The 23,157-nt window shown below is 44.5% G+C and overlaps 1 protein-coding gene across 5 annotated transcripts in view; it reads left to right on the top strand.

The window, feature by feature from the left end:
- The window catches only part of LOC119966155 (ATP-dependent translocase ABCB1-like), a 166,153-nt gene that overhangs the window by 126,783 nt on the left and 16,213 nt on the right, over positions 1-23,157 (top strand). For all 5 annotated transcript variants that reach the window (XM_038797442.1, XM_038797444.1, XM_038797445.1 and 2 more), the window contains 11 exons: positions 373-525; positions 2,686-2,832; positions 4,620-4,724; positions 7,084-7,161; positions 10,468-10,551; positions 13,101-13,304; positions 15,013-15,113; positions 16,817-16,957; positions 17,701-17,857; positions 19,456-19,653; positions 22,767-22,973. In XM_038797442.1, the coding sequence (XP_038653370.1) occupies positions 373-525; positions 2,686-2,832; positions 4,620-4,724; positions 7,084-7,161; positions 10,468-10,551; positions 13,101-13,304; positions 15,013-15,113; positions 16,817-16,957; positions 17,701-17,857; positions 19,456-19,653; positions 22,767-22,973 (1,575 nt within the window). The remainder of the gene's footprint in view (positions 1-372; positions 526-2,685; positions 2,833-4,619; positions 4,725-7,083; positions 7,162-10,467; positions 10,552-13,100; positions 13,305-15,012; positions 15,114-16,816; positions 16,958-17,700; positions 17,858-19,455; positions 19,654-22,766; positions 22,974-23,157) is intronic.

The raw sequence follows: 23,157 nt of genomic DNA, 5'->3' as shown, positions 1-23,157 counted from the left end.
AGTACAGGTCTTCACAAACATGGACCAGGCACCTGAAGGGAGGGGACTCCCAGGCCATTGGAGACCCGTGGATGGTCAGGCATTGGGCAGAGTGGCATTCTGGTACTCCCACTGGCACCGGGGCAGCTTGTCACTGCAAGCCTGGCACCTTGAGACTGCCACCTGAGCACCCCGGCAGGACTGAGGTGCCCGGGTGCCAGGTTGCCTGTGTCAGGGGTCAGGCCCGGCGATGCAAATGAACGATCTAACGTGAAAATGAAGTTATTCAGAAGTTACTATGCAAATGATCGCCAAGCAGAGAAAACATACAGCTCGCTCTGTCAGCTGGTAAATTTATGTTCTAATTAATCACAATAAACAATATTTTCAAAGGCATTTAAAAGTACAGAGGAAGAAAAAGGAATAGAAAATGGAACAGAGCAAGATGAATCTAGCCATGTTGTTTACAAGCGCACATTATCCAACAAATCAAGTACTAGAAGCACAACTCAGATTGAAACCGAAGTGGAAGAAAATAAGGCAGAGGTAATGCAATCTTTATCTCACATTTGCTCCCAGTCTTACATGTAAAGCAACTGCAATTTTTAAAAATCTGGTCTTGCTGATTCCTACTCACCAAATAATTCTCCACTTCACAAGGGAGATTTATTGATGAGCCACATGCCTGACATTTGTAGAAATCTTCATGTTTCAGACACTAAACTACAGCAAAATTGTGACCCATTTGTAGGGTTTCCGTTTGCCCAACATGAAGTCTAACTCTCTGCTCACGCGTACAATTACCTGAGAGCGCAGAATTCAGATGCAGGTTGGCAGAGGCCATGACTTGTGCTTTGCTGGAGTTTCCCCAGCACATACCATGCAAATTGCCAGATCAGGGCAACCTACTGATTAGCCGGCAGAGTTCTACAGTGCCAGAGAATCCTGTGGCAACATTGCCAATTGCGGTAGTGAACCAAACTGCCTTATTAATAATGAACAGTTTCCTGAAGTAATGTGGGTCTGTCTGCCCCAGGTATCTGATTACTAGATATCCCACTAGTTGGTCAAGAGTTCTCAAGTAAAATAAGCTCTATTCAAACTATTAAAATCTACAATGGCTGAACTCTGCATGCGTGGTTGGGGGGGGGGGGGGGGGTTGGGGGTGGACTATGGGGGGGAGGGGGTGCCACCGATGGGGCCTGCCAGTCGATCGGGGCCCACCGATTGGCGGGTCGGCCTCTCGCTCCCTGAGCCTATTTTCCTACGCACCGGCCCCTGAACACCCATGCCATGTTGTGCCGGGGGTGGCGCGTTGAGGGAGGCCACTGCGCATGCGTGGACCCCGCGGCGCACAGTTCATGCTGGGACGAGAGGCTGGAGCGGCGTGAACCGCTCCAGCGCCGTACTGGCCCCCTGTAGACGGCGTTTCCTATGGCATGGACACTCTGCTGCCAAATGGGAGAATCCCGCCCCAAATCTCTCCCCGGCTCACCTTTTAAAATCTGCAGTCATCGCCAGGCTACAGAAAAACACTACACTTGACAACATCGTACCTGCAAATTCCCACCCATTTTCAATCTCCCCTTCCTTTCCAAAGTCCTTGAGCGGGATTCTCCAATAATGGGGCTATGTCTCCAAGCCCGCGAGAAAACAGGCACGAATCACTCCGGACTTTTTTCCAGAAAGTCCGGGGTAATTCTCTGTTTTTAACGGGGCTTGCAGGGCCCAGGAGTGCTTCGTGCAGGTCCGGCTGCCGATACAGAGCCCTGCACCTCCGGCCGCGGGTCCGTGCATGCGCACGCCGACCCCGAGCGATATGGCGGGCATGCGTGGGATTCCCCTGCCCCCCCCCCCCCCCCCCCACAAGGACGGCCACCGCAGCTGCGACTTCGAGCTCCCGCCGGGTGGAACCATACGTGAACCACGCCGGCGGGAACTCGGCTGATAGTCTGCGGAGAATCACCTCGGGGCTTCTTTAAATGGGCCCTGACCAACGCTGCCTCAAGCGGTTGCCGGAGAATCGCAGGGAGGCGTTCCGGGTACGACACCCCATTTCCCGCCCCCGTGCCGCCCCTGTACCTATCCTCCCCACAATTCCATGTTTGAGTCCTTCAGGTTTCTGGTCTGGCCGCAGACATGAAATGGTCCTCGACATCCTTTGTGTCTGCGATTATAATAAATGATCCCTTCCCATCTTTTTCAGGCTGTTTGCAGACATTGACACAATTATGCCCACTGTGATAGCATGGTCCCTTTAAGAAGGTGGGCTTCACATAATCAGCTCAGGGCCAATCACGCAAGTGCGTGCAAACCCTAGCGAATGGGGAGTTTGCGCGGAGCCCTGGGAGCAGGACCCCGAGCAGTGTGGACCAGGGAGCTGAAGTGTAAAGACCTGTGGTAGAGTGTTCTGTGCCTGTAATCTAACTGTCTTTGCCTTTCATCAATAAACCCCTATATTTATTAATGACATAGCTTCCAGGGTATGTCTCGAGCAACTACACCCATCAGTCTCCTCCAGCTGGATGGAATGACTTTAGCTTGATTGAATAGCTGATTTTATATTCCAACTTAAGTATCGTGCCATTTTTACTGTATATGTGTCTTCACCAGAAAGCTCTTCAAGCATGGTGGATTAAATATTCCATTGATTCATATGTTCCAAAGAAATTGGCTTAGTCTAATTATTGTCTTTATTCATTATAGGTAGAAAAACTGAAAAGCGTTTCATTTCTAAAACTTTTTAAGCTGAATAAATCGGAGTGGCCATACATATTTTTGGGAGTCATAGGTGCGATTGTCAATGGAGCAACTCACCCTGCATTTTGCATTATATTTGCAAAGATTATCAGTGTAAGTTGCAACACTAAATTTTCTTTTGGTTACTTACTGCATGCAATAGCCTGCTGCCTTTCATTTTGTATTCATTTGTTTATAGTTTGGGTTGTCTTGGTATTTCTGTGTTCTCCCCTGGTTGATCTGGAGGATGGTGTCAGAACATTGTTTGCGACCATACTCAGCCATGTTTTGACCTTTTTCATTTCCTTTTCCCAGTATCATAGAATCATAGAATTCACCATGCCAAAGGAGGTCATTTGGCCCATCAAGTCTGCACTGGCTCTTGGAAAGAGCACCCTACTTAAGCTCATGCCTCCACCCTATCTCTGTAACCCAGTAACCCCACCTAACCTTTTTTGGACACTTAAGAGCAATTTATCTTGGCCAATCCACCTAACCTGCACATCTTTGGACTGTGGGAGGAAAACGGAGCACCCGGAGGAAAGCTATGCAGACACAGGGAGAACGTGCAGACTCCACACAGACAGTGACCCAAGCCGGGAATCGAACCTGGGACCCTGGAGCTGTGAAGCAACTGCGCGAATCACTGTGCTATCATGCTGCCCTCAGTCTCAGCAGCTAAGTCCCACCCTCAATATCCTCAGACTGCCCATCCCCCACAACAGGCAGAATTTTACCTCCCCTTGAGATGGGTTGAGGTGGGGTGGGGGGAGAACGTAAATTGCATGGATGGAATTCCCCCAAGATCCCGCCACTTTATAGAACATAGAACAATACAGCGCAGTACAGGCCCTTCAGCCCTCGATGTTGCGCCGACCTGTGAAACCAATCTAAATGGCCATTTAAGGGCCTTTTCCCATCCATCCTAGATTTTTTGTGTAGTAGGCGTAGGTCAGGGTAGGATGGGAAACAGAAAACAAAACAATTTTCCATCTCAGGCGAGAAAGGGAAGGATACTTCAATCTGAAGGCTCCTACAGATTTGGGTCAGGTGAAAAATTGGCTGTCCATGTGTGTTAAGCTTATTCCTCAAGGTCACCTCATTCTCTCTCCATTGATAGTCAGGTGATTAGCTTTTTCACCTCACGGAAACTTCAAGCAAATGTGAAGTGGAGAAACAATGGACAGCAAGGAGCGACAGTAACTTGGAGTGGAGGAACGTGAACAGCATGCATGAGAAAGGAGGGAGAGTAAGAAACTAAGAAATGGAAATCAGAGGAAGAATGAGCGGCAAGGTGCCACAACAATTGGCACTGCTATCTCATAGCGCCAGGAACACGAGTTCAATTCTGACTTTGGGTGACTGTCTGTGTGGAGTCTGCACGTTCTCCCCATGTCTGCAGGCTTGCCTTTGGATGCTCCGGTTTCCTCCCACAGTCCAAAGATGTGCAGGCTTGGTGAATTGGCCATGCTGAGGTGGGGTTACAGGGATAGGGTGGGGGGTTGGGTAGGGTGTTCTTTCAGAGTGATGGTGCAGACTCGATGGCCCAAATGGCCTGCACTGGAGGGATTCTAAGAAGGTGTGTAGGGATGAAATCTTGCTATATGGTATTAAAAATAAACATATTAATACATTTGTATGAAATTGCTTTGCCTAAATAAGGAATTCATTTATAAGAGCTATTGACGTAACATGTTTATGATTAAAATTGCAAAGCAAGATTTCACCCTCATTGAGATGAAGGCACATGCATTGCAATGGAGAAATGAAAGCAATCGTGATCTGTATGTTTCAGATCACTGACTCAGTCCTGTAGGATTTTTCCTCCTGGTGCTACTTATCTCTGAACGAAAGTACAATTTAATCTTTCAAAGTTTAATTGATTTTGTTTCTTCTTCCAGATCTTCACTGAAACTGATACAGCAGTGATCAGGCAACAAGCAAATCTTTACTCTATTTTATTCTGTGTTATTGGTATAGTTTCCTTTGTTACATATTTCTTGCAAGTAAGTATCTTACACCATAAATAATATATTTAACAATAGTGGTTTCAAGGAAGTAACATTATTTTCAAAGTGAATACAACAAATACAAAAAATTTAGTTGTCGAAAAATATAATGTTGGAAAATTATGGATAGCTGTCATGCAAATTATTGGAAAACATGTATCAAATGCAATTTCTTATTTATTATTTTGAACAAGCTGAAACACTGAAGGGATAAAATAATCAAATGAAAAAGAAGGGAAACAAATATAGAAATAAAATAAAACAAAAAAAACATTTGGACAAGCCATGAACTTCCCACCGGTTTGCTATACCGATTCCAAACAGAATGGGAAAAGTTAGAATGGGAAAAGAGTGGGAAGGGACCAAATCATTTATTCATTTGAAATTTTGAAGAGTTGACATACGAGTAATGTACTCAAAGTAATGGCATCTTATGATGACAGCTATTTACATCCTAGCTGCCTGCGAAAGGATTTAAAGTTTCCGCATTTATACTTTTAAGTCAGATGCATTTAGTTTATGCAAATATACCTTACAGTGTTGTTGGAGGGGCAAGGCCGAACTCCTGCAATCACTGTATTTGAGGAGTAGGATCTCAAACTTGAGACTAAGGTCATGATTTACCAGGCAGCAGTGATTCCCATGCTCCTTAATGATTCAGTACTTGAACAATATACAGCAGGCATCTTAAAGCACTGGATAAGAGCTATCAGCAGTGCATTAGCAAGAACCTCCATATGCAGTTGCATGAAAGGCAGTCCAAAAGAAGCATCTTTTCCCAAGTCAATGTTCAGCATCGAGGTTCTAATTTAATCACACCAAATCAGCTCTCCTGGGTGGGACAAGTCAAACATAGGCCTGACACGATTCTCCGTAAACAGCTGTACTTAGCACTTAGTTGGTGACAGTAGACTCCCAAGAGAACAGCGCAAATACTTTAGGGATGTCCTCAAAGTATCTCTGCAAATTCTAGCCATTGTTTGCCTTTTATGTAGTGTCCAATCAATTTAAGCTAACTCTCCCCTTGCAGTTATGTAGCTTTGCTTTGTTCTGATTCAGGACTGTAGTTTTGGACTTAGTTAAATTACAATCAAACTCATTCTAACATCCTTGCATATTATGGTCACTCTTTTCTAGAGGTCCTCTATTACAGGGTTATTAATTAACCCTTTCTCATTGTTCAGTATTAAATCCAAAGTAGTCTGTTATATAGTTGGTACATCAACTTACTGGTCCAGAAAACTACCTTGTATACATTCCATACATCCTCCACACTATCACTGCAAATTTGATTTGCCCAGTCAATATGATGATGAAAAATCCCCATGAATGCTATATTACACTTACTACACGCACCTCTGACTTCCTGATTTATAATCTGTCCTAGATCATAGATCATAGAATTTACAGTGCAGAAGGAGGCCATTCGGCCCATCGAGTCTGCACCAGCTCTTGGAAAGAGCACCCTACCATAGGTCAACACCTCCACCCTATCCCAATAACCCAGTAACCCCACCCAACACTAAGGGCAATTTTGGACACTAAGGGCAATTTATCATGGCCAATCCACCTAATCTGCACATCTTTCGACTGTGGGAGGAAACCGGAGCACCCGGAGGAAACCCACGCACACACGGGGAGGATGTGCAGACTCCGCACAGACAGTGACCCAAGCCGGAATCGAACCTGGGACCCTGGAGCTGTGAAGCCATTGTGCTATCCACAATGCTACCGTGCTGCCCTCAAAGTCCTACACTACAAATAACATTGGCGGACCTCTGAACAAATATCAACACTATTTTCTGCCCTTGTTGTTTCTTAGTCACTTGTGCAGGAACAAACAGTTCCATGAGTTGAGTCTTCATAAAATGTTATGAGAGATGACTCAGGAATAATAATTGGAGTCAGCACCTTACAGTATTAAGCATTGCCAGAAAAATATTTTTATTTTCATTGTGGTATCAAATGGTCACGTATGGTATAAAAATCAATTTTAAAAAAGGAAAATGGCTTGGATACAGTTTGGACATGCTGGACTTTGTGGAAAGGACAATCTAAATTATTTGAAGTAAATTTTGCTGGGAAGTAAAATGGTACAGTGCCACCAATATATAGGTAACTGTTCTGAATTTGGAGAGTATTAAAAAAATCTCAGAATTAATGTGCAGTTCCCAGCCATTTTGCATGAGCATGGCTAATAAGCACTGTCACTGCCAGAGAGATGAAACTATCTTTGCCAAAATAAAATGTGCATTAACAGCACAGGTCTGATGGGAATGTTCAGATTTTTTAAGTTTCTTTTCTGTCTTTCTGGTAATAAGTTAATGATCTAAAAGTTATCATCTGTTGTCTTCAGGGATTTATGTTTGGAAAAGCTGGAGAAACCCTAACTCAGAAACTGAGATATATGGCCTTCAAGGCGATGCTACGTCAGGTTAGTAAAGGTGATGGGAAGATGATGTACTGGGAATTTAGTGCATTAGGAATAGGCTGAGAAAGATTTTCACAGCAATGTTTTAGACTGTTAGCAATGATGGTGTCATATTTGACCCTGAGCTGAGCTTCCAGCAACATTTCGTGACATTACTAAGACCTTGCTTATCTACCTGCCTAAAATGATCCAACTCTACCTCAACCTCTTCTGCAGCTCATCTGTTGTTGAAAACCTCATTTATGCTTCTTTCCCTTTCTAATCTATTCAAATGCACTTCTAGCTGATCTCCCTCAATCTGCCCTCCTTAAATTTGAGACCATCCAAATCTCTGCTGCCCTTGACTTAACTTGCATGAAATGACATTCACCTATTACCCCTGTTCTCACTGGCATACATTGGTTCAGTCAATACCTCACAGTTAAAATTCTCATCCTCCTTTTCAAATCCTTCCCAGCCTCACAGCTCCTGATCCGTATAATCCCCTCCAGCCCACACTCCTCCGGTGGGCTGTTAACCATCTCCAAAATTAATTGGTCCACAATTGGTGGCTGTGTCTTTTGATGCCTAACCTCTGGAACATCCTCCCTATACCTCTCCACCCCTCCCTTTTGTCCTTTAGGCTTCTACTTAAAACCTCTCTCCATGATCAAGCTTTTGGTCATCTGGTCTTTCATCACCTTATGTAAGTATATATTGCTCCTCTGAAGTGTCTTAGGATATTTTATTATATTAAAGGCTTTATAAATATAAGTTGTTGTTGGTGAACAGAATCAAAGAATGCAAAATGGATCAGAACTGTGTGTATTTATCATTAATGGTAAGTGTTCATTATTGAGTTTCTCACTCAGCTTTTATCTTTATCTTCTGAGTTGTAGGGGTGGATTCTCCGCTGCCTACTGTCAGTGGAGGGATTCCTGATGTGACAGAGAATGAAGCGTCGGGTTTAAAATGGATTAGTTGCTGGCTGATCTCATTCTGATGCTCCAGTCCCTCACCAGTGGCAGGAGAGAGCTACACGCTCTGTGCCAGTCGGGGGATGCAGATGGGTCATTTGAACCCATTTGCATCGGATTAACGGGCTGGAAGCTCGATTCCCTATGTCAAAGAACAAAGAACAATACAGCACAGGAACAGGCCCTTCGGACCTCCAAGCCTGCGCCAATCACCTGTCCTATCTAGACCAACCACCTGTATCCTTCTATACCCTGTCTGTTTGTGTGCCTATCCAGATAAGTCTTAATGGTCGCTAATGTATCTGCCTGAACCACCTCATTTGGCAGGTCACTACCACCCTCTGTGTAAAAAACATCCCCCGCTCATCTCCACTGAATCTTTCCCCCTCACCTTGAATTTGTGCCCCCTTGTTATTGTCATTTCCCCCCCTAGGAAAAAGCCTCCAACTGTTCACCCTATCTATACCCCTACTAATTTTATAAACTTTTATCAGGTCGCCCCTCAGCCTCCACCTCTCTAGGGAGAACAATCCCAGTTTATTCAATCTCTCCTCATGATGCTCCAGCCCTCTCAGCCGGGATTCAAAAAGGTGCGGATTTACGCAAGTATTTGCAAATCTGGTCACGACGTGGTGGATCCCAAGGTTGGTCAAGAGGCTAAGTATGTAACTGAGGTGCCCACAAGCTAAACACGCAGCTAATAAACATGTAGATTTGACTGACAGCTCCTAACCACATCAAAAGAAGTTAACGCTTTCTGCTGAGAAAAAGGGGAAGTAAAAACACTTATTTCCTAGGTGTTTATAAACATGGTGGTTAGCTTCAAAGCAGGATACTTGAGATGAATTCACGTGTGAAGAAAATAAATAATCCAGTCGCCTTGCTGTCTGGAAGCTATTCCCCCGTCAATTAAAGCCCACTAAAAGCTTTTTTTTAAAGTGAAGATCAAAGTATCTGAGGGGGTTTAAAGCAAAGGTCTTGGCACTCTTGTTGAGGGGTGTCTCCCACAGGTCATCAGGGAGGATCAGATGTGATTTGTGAAGAGTAGACGATTGTCTTCCAATGTGTGGCGCCTGTTGAATGTGGCGTTGTCTCAGGCAGAGGCGGATGAGCAGGAAGTGATTGTGGCGCTGGATGCAGAGAAGGCCTTTGATAGGATGGAGTGATGTTCATGTTCGTGGTGCTGGAGTCATTCAAGATAGGGCAGAAGTTTGTGTTGTGAGTTAAATTGTTGTACCAGGAGCCAAAGGCTAGTTTTCTGACAAACAATGTAAGCTTGGGATACTTCCGACTGCATCGGGGAATGAGGCAGGGGTGCCTATGTCCCCTCTCCTATTCGCATTGGCGATTGAACCTTTGGCCTTGAGAAACTTGGATAAGTGGAGGGGGATAATGAGGGGAGGGGAGGGGAGGAGGAACAGAGGGTGTCTCTGTATGCCAGCGACCTGTTGCTGGACGTTATGGATCCGGTCCCAATGATGGAGATATAATGGGATACTAGTTGTCCGGAACTTTTTCCGGGTATAAACTGAATTGGTGCAAAAGTGAATGTTTTCCGGTCACTTCACCGGGGAGGGGAACTAATTAGGGTGTTACCCGTTTAGGCTGACAAACTCGCATTTCAGATTCCCAGGGGTACAGCTGACAAGGGATTAAGCAAAGCTTCGGAAGCTAAATTTTAAAAGTTTGGTGAGCGGGTGGAGGCAGGCCTACAGAGATGGGATAGTCTCCCATTGTCAGCTGGGCGAGTACAATTGGTGAAGATGAATATGTTGCCACGGTTCTTGTTCCTGTTTCAATGCCTGCCGGTGTTTCACCAAAGGTGTTCTTTGTAGTGATGGAAAGCATGATTTTGTCATTTATAGGGGCAGTGAAGCTGGTGAGGATCTGAATGGTGGTCCTACAGAGGAAGCGGCCTGGAGTTAGATAGGGGGTTGGTGGCTCTTCTTGCCTTTGTGTATGTTTTTGTATTTCTATATAAATTTTAAAATGTTCAATAAAAATATTTACCAAAAAAAAACAAGTGTCAGTCACCATGAAACTGATGAAAAGAATGTGTTGATGTATTTTAGAGAGATTGGCCTTTCTACATTAGCTGTGAGCACCCATATGGTGAAGGTTAACACACACACAAGGACATCCAGATTGTTGACCTAAGGCAATGAAACAGCTGGAAAATCCACGGTTTGTTGGGGCTTGCCCATTCAATCTATTTTCATAGTGTGTTTTGTTTTGAGCAAAAACCAAAGCTGAAAGTATGCAGCAATCCACAAGTCAAGAATAACTACGTTTCTGGTATATTTAATTCTCTTGCTCCATTTTATTCATGGTCTCTGCTTCACTCTGTCTCTAGGAGATTGCTTGGTTTGATGATAAAAATAACAGCACTGGAGCCCTGACTACAAGACTGGCTACAGAGGCATCACAAGTCCAAACAGTGCGTAACGTATCTTTCGTACACATTCCAAAGTTCACTATTTATTATGTTTTAACTGTTTCTGAAATCATTAATTTAAAAAATGCCCCCTACAGGTCCCTGAGTAGGATGTACGATGATATCTAATAACAGTAGTGTTTTCAAGTATCATAACTTCAAGGAAGATTTGATAAGGAAATAGCACTTTTGGCCTAAGTAGAGCAAATGTGCAACTCCAGACCCCCAAATAAATCTTTGACCCACCCCCCCCCCCCCCCCCAGCCCCTCTGCTGATTGTGGTATTTCAGTCTCCCCCTAACCTGAATGCAGACGTCCACCCCAACCACCTAGCTGCACCAGCATCGATGATCTCTCTATCTGTGATTGCACCCTGCCCCAAGTCCAAATCTTCAACCATCTCCTTCTCATGATGGTCACCCCAATCGCCTAGCCCCACCAGCCACAGAAGGATTGCCCCAATGGTCCCTGGATGCAACCTCCCACCATTGGTTTTCTCACAGGGAGCCAAACAGCATCTCAATTTGGTCAGCTGTCTGGTGGGAAGTGGAATAATTCAGCCGAACCTCCACGTCACTGGCCTTGGCATGTTCTTCTGCCTCTCCATAGATATCAGGGCCCTGGTCTTTACAGTCCATTTGGCTTTGGGTATACATGCTGCTGTTGTAATTTAATGGCCAGCAAGAGAAAATGTTTGAATTCCACCACTGTGGACTTTCGGCAAATTTATGAGTGGTGGGGTGAAAAGGAAATTCAACACCACTTAAATGCATAGTATTTGTGGGCAGCACGATAGCACAGTGGTTTGCACAGTTGCTTCAGCAGTTCCAGGGTCCCAGGTTCGATTCCCAGCTTGGGTCACTGTCTGTGCAGAGTCTGAAAGTTCTCCACGTGTCTGCGTGGGTTTCCTCTGGGGTCTCCGGCTTCCTCCCACAGTCCAAAGATGTGCAGGTTAGGTGGATTGGCCATGATAAATTGCCCTTAGAGACCATAAAAAAAAGGTTAGGTGGGGTTACTGGTTTATGGGGATAGGGTGGAGGTGTGGGCTTAAGTGGGTGCTCTTTCCAAGGGCCAGTGCAGACTCGATGGACCAAATGGCCTCCTTCTGCACTGTAAATTCTATAATTCTATGCTTTGAAACTGGCACTCATGTAACTGTCTGCTGTATGGATCGAACTAAACTGGATCTTAGTAATCCCCTTTCACTCTCACCCCTGTTCTTGCTGGACTTTGCTAATATCCCATGCCTTAATACAGTGACTTCAAATTCCTGATCCTCATGTTCAAATCATTCGCTCCCTCTGCAAAATCCCATTATAAGTCTCCATCCTTGACACTTTGGGTAAGGTGTTCCTGCCCTCCCATCAATGGTTGCAGGAGATCTGGACCCAACCTCTCCATCCAGGGCCTGAGCCGTTTCCCATCTCTTGCACTTCCGTTTTACGAGCTCCATATCGTTTCATTATGGGCAGTGTGGTACCACAAGTGGATAGCACTGTGGCTTCACAGCGCCAGTGTCCAGGTTCGATTCCCCACTGGGTCACTGTCTGAGCGGAGTCTGCATGTTCTCCCCGTGTCTGCGTGGGTTTCCTCCGGGTGCTCCGGTTTCCTCCCACGGTCCAAAGATGTGCAGGTTAGGTGGACTGGGCATGATAAATTGCCCTTAGTGGCCAAAAAAGGTTAGGAGGCATTACGGGGATAGGGTGGAAGCGAGGGCTTAAGTGGGTCGTTGCAGACTCGATGGGCCGAATGGCCTTCTTCTGCACTCTATATACTATGTTCTGTTTCTCCAACGCCATATGCAGTATGTATTAAATCTCAACAGCTCAAAATAGTTTATTTATTTATTTAGATGTCCCTACTTAGTACACCATTTCCTGATTTTAAATAAAGAAACCCATTGTCAGTCCCTTCCCAGTGCTGCTGAATAGAGACAGGGGAGTAGACTTTCAAATTCCATTGCAATGCTTTGGGGAGTCATTGGGGGAGGGAGTGGGTGAATTACTGAGAGAGTTCTCCTGCTCTACTCATATGGGAACAGGAATTTTGTTGAACGGCTACCAAAGTTCCGGCACCTGAGCAGAAGAATCCCCAAAGAATTTAATCCTCATGTTATCACAATGGTATAATTTTCTGAGAAACTGTGAGGGGAAAGGGGGATAATCTTCAATCTTGCTAGCCCAACAGTAACATGGCGGAGTTGATCACCTTACTCTTCTGCACTATATCTAATTGAAATCAAAAGCCTGGAAAGTGTTGAGTGTTCCACACTTGTGGGGGTTCCCGATTCAAGGTGGAAATCAGGGTACTGAGCAGAAAGTGGGAAAGATTAAAACAGCATCCCAAAGGAATGGCGGAAGTGAAAGATCCTTCAGGACATTTTGAAGGAAGGGAAAGATACAACAAAGTAACAGGAGGAAAAAGGCAGAGTCAGAGTTCAAGATAGACGTCACATCCTGACACTGCTCACTTTCTCTCGTTTACAGACTTGTTTATTTTAAAACTGAGATTACAATTCGCTAAACCTCGTATCTATTTTCATTTCATTCCAGACTGTAGGCTCAAGACTCGGACTAATAGCACAAAATGTTGCAAGCTTTGGAGCTGCAGTCATTATTTCATTCATATTTGGATGGCAAATGAGCCTGTTGGTCCTAGCAATAGTGCCCATTCTTGCTGTGGCCGGGGTGGTTGAAATGAAATCTCTGACAGGATACACAAGTCGTGATAAAAAGGAACTTGAAGCAGCTGGCAAGGTAAAGTCAACACCTTTTGCTTTATCTCAGTAGTCCTGCTCATTTTCATCAGTTTTGAAAAGTAGTATATGCAGGAAGAAATAGCCTGGTTTTATTTAGTTTTAAATATTTTTTAAAATTGAGCAACATTTCGACTCCACTTTCATCGATTTCGCTCACACACACACACGTATGTACAGACAGACTCTCACTGTTTCATATGGCTCATTTTATGCATACACACTTCCGGTGGAAGCTGTAATTGCATATGTGAAATTTGTAAGCACACATTAAGTGGCTTTCTGACCATTAAAATGAATAATTAAAGAATAATTTTTGGAATAGAACATACAGTGCAGAAGGAGGCCATTCGGCCCATCGAGTCTGCACCGACCCCTGAAGCCCTCACTTCCACCCTATCCCCATAACCCAATAACCCCATCTAACCTTTTTTGGTCACTAAGGGCAATTTATCATGGCCAATCCACCTAACCCGCGCATCTTTGGACTGTGGGAGGAAACCAGAGCACCCGGAGGAAACCCACGCAAACACAGGGAGAACGTATAGACTCTGCACAGACAGTGACCCAGCAGGGAATCGAACCTGGGACCCTGGCGCTGTGAAGCCACAGTGCTAATCACTTGTGCTACCATGCTGCCCATGGACAACGATCCTTCCTGGAAGCACAGAAATTTAAAATGATACTCTATCAATCCAGTAATTGCGTTAACGTGCCACCTCAAACATCAGACCAGATTTAAAACTAAAATGTTCGTGTCACCTTTTTCATTGCAAAGCTGTTTTTGAAATTGGTGTGCTGAGAACTGCCCCTTGAATATTCCGTTAGTACCATAAGCATGATTATACTTTCCAGAAATTTTTTTCACCTATTATTTTTCACATCCTTCAATGCATTTAAAATATTTCTTTGATCATGTCAAATAGGAGGGAGATTGTACAATTTGTTGGGGGACACAAGGTCGTACTTGCTGTTCTCTCCTTGGTAACATTCCAATGACAAGCAAATGGTTCACAACTTTCCACGTCAGAACAAGGGGAGCCATTTGCAATGAAGCACACAGACCCATTTATATGTCCCTCTGGGAACTGGACGAATGATGTTACTGAGATTTGGATGTCATATTACGTGATTGTAATATGTCGTTACTCTTTTGCTTACTTCCAGAATGGTCTGATAGTTGTAGTTCAGTAAAACTATCAGTCTTCAAATTAAGCAAAATGACATTTAATGAAGAGCAAATATAAATATCAATGAGTTAGTTCACTCTTCTACAACTATAACTGATGATTAAGTACAGAAGAAGTATAAATAATGTTTAACTAGACGTGCCAACTAAGCTATCTCTCTAACACCCTGCTATCTAGTCACTCCTGATACAAAGAGGCAGGAAGAACCTCGGAGTTCAGTTTATATACATGGATCTGGTGCTGCAATCTGGTGGTTGTCTGGCACTATGATACAGTTGTTAACCCTTTACATACCAGCAGATATACAAATTACTACATTGGATGCTCATCGAGAAATAGTGCAGGGGACAGAGATGTTGCTGAGCAAAAAGGGAATCATCAAAAAAAGGAGCAAACGGGTTCTCCAAATTAACATGCAGATTAGGGACCAATTTTGTAAGAAGTTACGAATGACAGTGCATTGCAATGAAAACTTGGCACCATAACAATGCCTCATCTATATATTTTTTTTACTTAAAGATAGCAACGGAAGCTGTGGAAAATATCCGGACTGTTGTTTCTCTAACTATAGAACCGACATTTGAAAAAATGTACGATGAAAATCTAGAGCTGCCATATAGGTGTGTAAATCGAGCGCAGCCATGAAAATGAATTCTGAACTGTCCTTTGATTTAAAATACTCATAATTTTTATTGAATTCTCTGGGATTGAAGACAGTGGATTTGCAAGAGACTCAGTGAGAATCCATGCTCATTAAAGCGTACAGTTTGTATCTGAAATCCTCTAACTTAAGGCATTTCAGTCCCATCCAAGCAAGTTATGATCACAGAAATGATTGAAACTCTACTCCCTAAGTCTGCATTTAATGAGACAATAAAACATTGCATAATATTTTCTGTTTTGGTACTCATTGAGCTCTTAAATAAATTGGGAGCACCAATTGTTTTTGTGGTTACAATATATGCCACAATATCGGGCAAGTTCATATTGTTGCCAGTATTGATGCACAAGTACAATTTGGATTGTACACCCTTAGAAAAGAAATCTGAACAGTATAAAACAAGCAACAATAAGGTGTCAAAAATCATGTGCGGGATTCTCCAGTCGGCGGCGCCGTAATCGCGTTTGGTGATCGGCTGGAGAATCAAAGTTTACGACCAAATCAGGGGTGGTGCCACTTTTGCGATCCTCCGCCCCCTCCAAAGCGGCATACTCGGACAGTGGCCACGTAACGTGACGTATCGACGGCCTCAGGACATTGCCTGAGGCCCCCTCCCCCGATGCTCCGCCCCCGACTGGCCGAGTTCCCGGGGCGTGGGTCTCTCATGGTCTCATCCATCGGGAACTCGGTGTAGTGACTGCAGACTCAGCCCAGCACCGTCATCATCACAGGGCCGATCCGCAGACAGGGGGGGGACTTTGCCAAGGGCAGGGGGCACTTTGGAAGGGTGGTCCGGGGTGCATGAGCCGGCCAAAGGGGGGGCACCGGGTGTTCTACACTGCCTTGATGCTAGTCCCCAACCAAACGGAGGATTGGTGGCCGATTTACGCCATTTTTCTGTCATAAAACGCCACCGTTCCCACGCGGGCGTGGGCACACAGCTTCAAAATCTTGTTTTTCAGCACTTTTGCTTCCTTTGTACGTTAGGTTCAGACAACATCGAGAATCGATTTCAGAACACAATGTAATCTAATTAAAAGGACCACTCACCTGTTAAATTGTGATAGATGGCATCAAGTTGGAGCGGCATGGTGGTGCAGTGGTTAGCACTTCTGCTTCATGGCGCTGAGGACCCAGGTTCGATCCTGGCCCCGGGTCACTGTCCGTATGGAGTTTGCGCCTTCTCCCCGTGTCTGCGTTGGTCTCACCCCCACAACCCAAAGATGTTCAGGGTAGGTGGATTGACCACCTTAAATTGCCCGCTAATTGAGGAAAATAATTGGGTACTCCCCCATCCTATACCTTTAACCCCGCGTTTGATCATGGCCAATCCACCTAACCTGCACATCTTTGGACAGTGGAAGAAACTGGAGAACCCAGAGGAATTCAACACAGACACGGGGAGAAAATGCAAACTCCATACAGTCAGTCGAGGCCGGAATTGAACCCGGGTCCCTGGCGTGTGAGGCCACTATGCCAGTGGATAGACTTTCAATATTTTCCTTTGTCCACCTATCCAATTAAATCTGAGTATTAACATAAGTTCTACCTCAATCATGGGAAATTTGTTGGTCTGGTCTGGACTAGAAAATCTGAATTAAATGTCCACCATGTAACTTTGTTCTGGATTTATTGTAACATGATATTGTCCATGTATTGCAGAAATGCTAAAAAGAAATCCCAGGTCTATGGTGGTGCTTTTGCATTGAGCCAGGCTATCCAATACTTCAGCTATGCAGCTAGTTTTCGATTTGGTGCATACCTGATATCAATAAATGCAATGGATGTGGAAAGTGTTTTCCTGTAAGTAACATATTACCTTAAATCTATTAGGATAATTAATTTTGAGTTCTAATAATTAATTAATGCTTGTCCAGGTCATAGTTTATGCTTCTGACCAACTGTGCGAGTTACATGAGATGTGCTGGAGAGAGAATGAAAAATGATACGCGTTAATTTGGACTAATATGATTTTCTTAAATTATTGGAGCTTGAACCAGATTTGTCAGTATTGGAATTTCTGAGTCCGATCAAGGTGGGATTAATTTTATATTGAGTCATTTTTATACTGACCCTTATATTACAGTACTTGTACTGGCACTCGAGGGAGGCCTTGTGGTGCAGTGGTAGTAGTCCTACCTCTGGGTCAGAAGATCTGGGTTCAAGTCCCATTTCAGGATGCGATGGCCACTCATAATGTAGCCAAACAGGTAGATTATCAGCTTGTCTGAGGGCAGGTGGTAGACGGCAGGAGTGTTTACTGGTCAGCCATACTGCAGAAGACAACAGCGAACGGCTTTAATACTTGGTCAAGCATAACCATGGACCAATGCCTCTTGGGCCATGATGCCTGAAGGAGAAGGAACTGGCACATTATTCAAGCAGTATGTTTCTGTAGTAGTGGGCCAGATGACAGTTCTAAAGGTTTTTGTTAAACAAAATAAATATTCGTCTATCTGCCAACCTTATCTGATTGAATAATTTAATATAATGGTAATTTGTACAATACACAGGTTAATATTATTTTCTGACTCCTCATTCTACAGCGTTTTTAATGCTATTGTGTATGGTGCTGTGGCAATTGGACAAAGCAGTTCTTTTGCTCCTGATTATGCCAAGGCCAAAGTTGCTGCTATGAACCTGTTTGCTCTCTTCGAGCGTGTGCCAATGATAGACAGCTACAGAACTGATGGGCTGACACTGGTGAGTATTTGAAATACAAGGATTAAACTAAAAATAAATAAACTTTAAGATCTAAGAATCAAGCTAAAATTTTGATAATATCAATGCTTAATGTTTGCAAACAATTTTATTCTTTTTTGTGTATTTCTATGTATATATATATATATCTCATCGCTGCCATTTTGGTTGATTGCTGTTCGGTGTTTATCTTTCTGGAATGATCCATACTCTTTGTTCTGTTGTTATGTGATTATATAAGACACTGGTGCCGATTTTCAATTTCAAACTCCATATCTCGGAGGGTTCAACTGATGCTTACGCGATCAGATTTCATTTTCATTTGGTTTCACGGGTAAAATGGATGTGTTTTCCATCGAATTCCATGGAAATCCAGGGGCCCACAATGGAAAACCCCATTGGCCAGCTGGCGGGAAAGAGGGTCCCGCTGCTGACGGGAGAGCACCGCGCGAGAAAACAGATGCAGTGGGACGGAGAATCCCGCCCCAGATCTTTTATCCATGGGGTCCAGTGGCTGGGCATTTAGGAATCCCTGCATGGAGTCACATTCATGTCCGGTCATTTTATCTTTGTGACGGCAGCCACGTGCCACGATTCTTTGGGCCCGTTATGGTTGCTAACTCTCACGAGGGGGCCATAACGGGATTTACAGTGATGAGATCTCAGTATGAGATCTTCCCCAACTTCCACCGTCGACCTAATCAGGTTCACACCCAGAAGGGACGTGAACCTGATTACCATGAATTTAAATGCATTTTAATATTCTTAAAAAGCAGAACGCCTTGGCTTCTGAGGTTGTCAGATGTTTGCCCCATCACCGGCGTGACGTAATGCCAATGGGAATCACTATTGCTTTCGTTGTGATGATCATGCTGGGGGCTCATTGGTGAGTACGGCCCTTGGGTGGCATGGGATGTGGCTGGGCAGTGTCCTGGCACCTTGGCACTGCCAGGTTTGCACGGCCATGGGCGGGCCAGGACAGTGCCGGGCTGGACCGCTGGGGAACCCCATTAGTGGGGGAATTCCCATTATGTTTGGCGGAGGGGTGCGGTGCGGTGCACAGCCATTGAAGCCCCAAGCCGGCGATGGGTGGAGGCCTTTACTTTGAGATTGGGGTGTCCTTTGAAAAAGGAGTTCCAGGATTTTGACCCAGCAATGATGAAGAAACAGCAATATATTTCCAAGCCAGGCTGATGAGTGACTTGGAGGGGAACCTCCAGGTAGTGATATTGCCCTGTATTTACTGCCCTTGACCTTCTAGATGGTAGTGGTCATGGGTTTGGAAGGTGCTGTCTCAGGAACCTTGATGATATTTTAAGTGATTTTTTCCAATATTTCTAATTTTCCAATATTTCTAAATTATTGAAATTTTGAATTTCAATAATCCTGCCTGTTATGAGTATGCATTTTAATTAAACATTTGAGTTGATGTTCCAGTAAAGAATGGTGGGTCAGTAACCTGAGCATGTTCCTGAAGAATCAGCAAGCATCTTGATGTGTATGTGTACTTACATTATTTAAACCCATAACACGGAAGTAATCATTGCAGCAGGCAACTTCACTGCTGAACTCATCTTGCCATTCCATTTGTTTTATCACAGGAGGAATTTAATGGTAACTTAAAGTTCTCCAACGTTCACTTCAGATATCAGAGTCGTCCAGATATAACAGTGCTCGAGAAACTATCAATCAAGGTTGGAAAAGCTCAGACTTTAGCACTGGTTGGCAGCAGCGGATGTGGTAAAAGCACCTCTGTGCAGCTCATAGAAAGATTCTATGATCCACTGAAAGGAGAAGTGGTAAGACTTGTTTTAAATAAAAGGGATGCCTGAAGAAATCCATTCTTGTGTATTTGAACACAAAAATAGAATGAGGTATTTAGTAAAGGGCAGCACGGTAGCACAGTGGGTAGCACAATTGCTTCACAGCTCCAGGGTCCCACGTTCGATTCCCGGCTGGGTCACTGTTTGTGCGGAGTCTGCACGTCCTCCCCGTGTCTGCGTGGGTTTCCTCCGGGTGCTCCGGTTTCCTCCCACAGTCCAAAGATATGCGGGTTAGGTGGATTAGCCATGCTAAAGCGCCCTTAGTGTCCAGAATTCTCCGAAATCCCAGCCAAGTGTTGACGCCGGTGTCAAAACTGGCGCGGGTGACGCGTCAACGGGCCTCCAGGCCCATGCATTCACCCCTTCGTAGGGAGCTAGAACGGTGCCGGATTGCTGTCCGTTGCTCCGGCGCCGAAAGCTGGCGCGGGTCCGCGTATGCGTGCTGTGGGCGTATTCGCACCAGCCCGTGGGCAACATGGTGGAGCCCTACAGGGGCCCGCACGGAGGAACATAGGCCCTTCCCGGTACGAGCCCGCCCACCGATCGGTTGCTCCCAATCGCGAGCCTGGCCACCGTGGAGGCTCCCCCCGGAGTCGGCTTCCCCCGCGCTCCCACCAGGACGACCCCCGCAGCCAAAACGCTGAGTTCCGCCAGGTAGGACCATACATAAACACGTTGGTGGGACTCGGTGGGCACTCGGCCCGTCAAGCGTGGAGAATTGCCGTGGTGGTGGGGGTGGTGGGGGTGGGGGGAGCTTTCAACGGCGACCACGCTGGCACGATTGCCTTTGATTCTCCGGTCATCAGAGAATCGACGGCGGAGCGGCAAGGTGGGATTTGCGCCCCACACTGGCGTTTCTCTGACCCAGGGCGGGCTTGGAGAATCCCGGCCTACATGTTTTAATAAGATCTCCAAAGGATACAGGTCCAGCTTGTCAAATTTTCCTTGTAAAATAATCCCCATCCAAGTATAAATCGAGTGAACCTTCTCTGAAATGCTTCAAATGCATTTATGTCCTTTTGTAAATAAGGAGACCAAAACTGTACACAGGGCTCCAGATGTGGGCCAGAATTCCCCGTGCACCCCTGTGGCTACAATGGGAAATCCCATTGACAAACGACGGGAAGATAGAGTCCCGCCACCAATGAAAGAAATGTCGCTGAGAAACAGGGCTGGGGAACCCCAGCCCGTGATCTCACCGACGCCCTGCAAAACTATCGCGGAACATCCTCACTTTTAGATTCCATTCCCTTTGTAATAAACAACAACATCCTATTTATATTCCTAATCACTTGCCGTACCTGCATATTACTGAATAGACATATCTTTAAAAAGAAATCCCTATCGCCAATCACCACATGAAAAACATACTTAACATACATATCTTTTGTCATTTGAAATTTGCAACATCTTTTAAAATTATCTGTCACAAGGTTTCCAAGGCCAGATTTGGGTTCCCCCATGGTTCATCCTTTCATGCCTTTGGACTGTGCGTTTGACCTACTTTCTGGCATGCTGTAATTGTTGGCCTATGTTTCTGCAATTCAATGCTCCTAGAGATGTTTTATTGAGCTAAATGAACGAGGCAAATGCAAAATTGTTACTACTGAATGCCTGAAGTGACTGAGATATGATTGAAAATCTAGGTCAGTGTGACAGCACGGTAGCAAAGTGGTCAGCACTGTGGCTTCACAGCGCCAGGGTCCCAGGTTAGATTCCCCGCTGGGTCACTGTGCGGAGTCTGCACGTTCTCCCCGTGTCTGCATGGGTTTCCTCCGTGTGCTCCGGTTTCCTCCCACAGTCCAAAGACATGCAGGTTAGGTGGATTGGCCATGCTAAATTGCCCTTGTGTCCAAAAAGGTTAGGAGAGCTAATTGGGATACGGGGATAGGGTGGAAGTGAGGGCTGAAGTGAGTCGGTGCAGATTCAATGGGCCGAATGGCTTCCTTCTGCACTGTATGTTCTATGTCTATGACCCCAGACCATGGTAAATGTCGTTTTTGTTCCATGTAAGTTTATATACCCAGCCAGGCGATTCTCCATCTATAGGTTCAACATCACCTCAACAGTGTGGTTATTACATTTTATTGGGGGCTCTGGCTCAGTGGTAGCGACCATTCTTTGCACATATGATCCCCCATCATATCAGTACACTTCACATTTCACAGTTTTTCCATTATTTAATTATTCTCATGCTCACCGACCTTGCAAAACGGTCCCCCATCTAAATATAGGCAGAAACATTTTGGGGTGGACTGTGGGCATAAGCCACAGAGCAATGTACGCATGTGTTCAGATCCATGCCTCTGCACTAGATAAGGGATTGGCTGGTGAGTGACATTGCCAACAATTCTGAATCTAGTCACAAAACCAGAATCAACATTTTGCAGTCTTTGACAGACAACAGCTCCATCTAGTGGTATAAAGAAAAATAAACAATGCTTCATATTGATCGCACTTTTGCCCTGAAATTATAGAAGTATTCGTCTGAAATTCCTCATTGTGCTTTGTCTGAAATTCCTCTTTGTGCAATTTTAAAGGAGGTGTTCACCCCCAGATTAGAACCTATAGGTAACACCTGTGCTGAAATGGAGAAAGAGAATTTTCAGATGAATGACTGAAATATTCACATTACAGTCGGCACTGTAGAGCCATCTTGTGTTTTTGATTTGTAAGTTCAAATGAAAATATTCCCATGAGTTTAAAGCAAGGGACAATGAATGAAAATCACATATCCAGCATAAGTTTGGAAAGTCAGGTAGTTTTGATTTTTTTTATGGTAAAATACATTCCACCGTTGCACTATGAGGGGTAGAATAGAAGTAAGTTATCTAATTCAGAATAATCAAGAGAGACGCAAAATGAGACTGAAGGTGATGTCTCATTTAAAACTATTCAAATATGATAGAAATAGTGCACAAGTTAGATGTCACCTTATTGAGCAGATTGATGCAGGAAATGTATTTACTGCTGCATGTACAAATGCAAAACATTGAGGACATTACTCACGCGTGCAAAAACTGTACAAATACTTGAATCCACTTGCATGATAAGCTTGCAAACAATTAACATTTATTTTAATTGTGTAGCTTCTAGATGGAATTGATGTCAAAAAAATTAACATCCAATGGCTTCGGTCTCAAATTGGAATTGTATCCCAGGAACCTGTGCTCTTCAACTGTAGTATTGCTGAGAATATCGCCTATGGTGACAACAGTAGGACTGTATCACAGGAGGACATTGAGAAGGCAGCAAAGGCAGCAAATGCTCACTCATTTATTGAACAACTCCCTGATGTAAGTTAATCCATTTTAAACAGCAATAATATTAATAATAATATGTACATATAAAAATTGATCCTGCAGTTAGAATACAAACATTCAGAGCATGTTCAGTCCTTCATGGCTACTCTGCCATTCAATAAAGTCATAGCTGGTCCATACAATCCCTAACTCCTTTATTTATCCTGGTACCCAGAAA

The sequence above is a fragment of the Scyliorhinus canicula genome, chromosome 5, assembly GCF_902713615.1.
Source record: "Scyliorhinus canicula chromosome 5, sScyCan1.1, whole genome shotgun sequence".
NCBI lineage: Eukaryota > Metazoa > Chordata > Chondrichthyes > Carcharhiniformes > Scyliorhinidae > Scyliorhinus > Scyliorhinus canicula.
The sequence above is the reverse complement of the archived record's forward strand: the minus strand, read 5'-3'. Positions and strand labels throughout refer to the sequence as shown.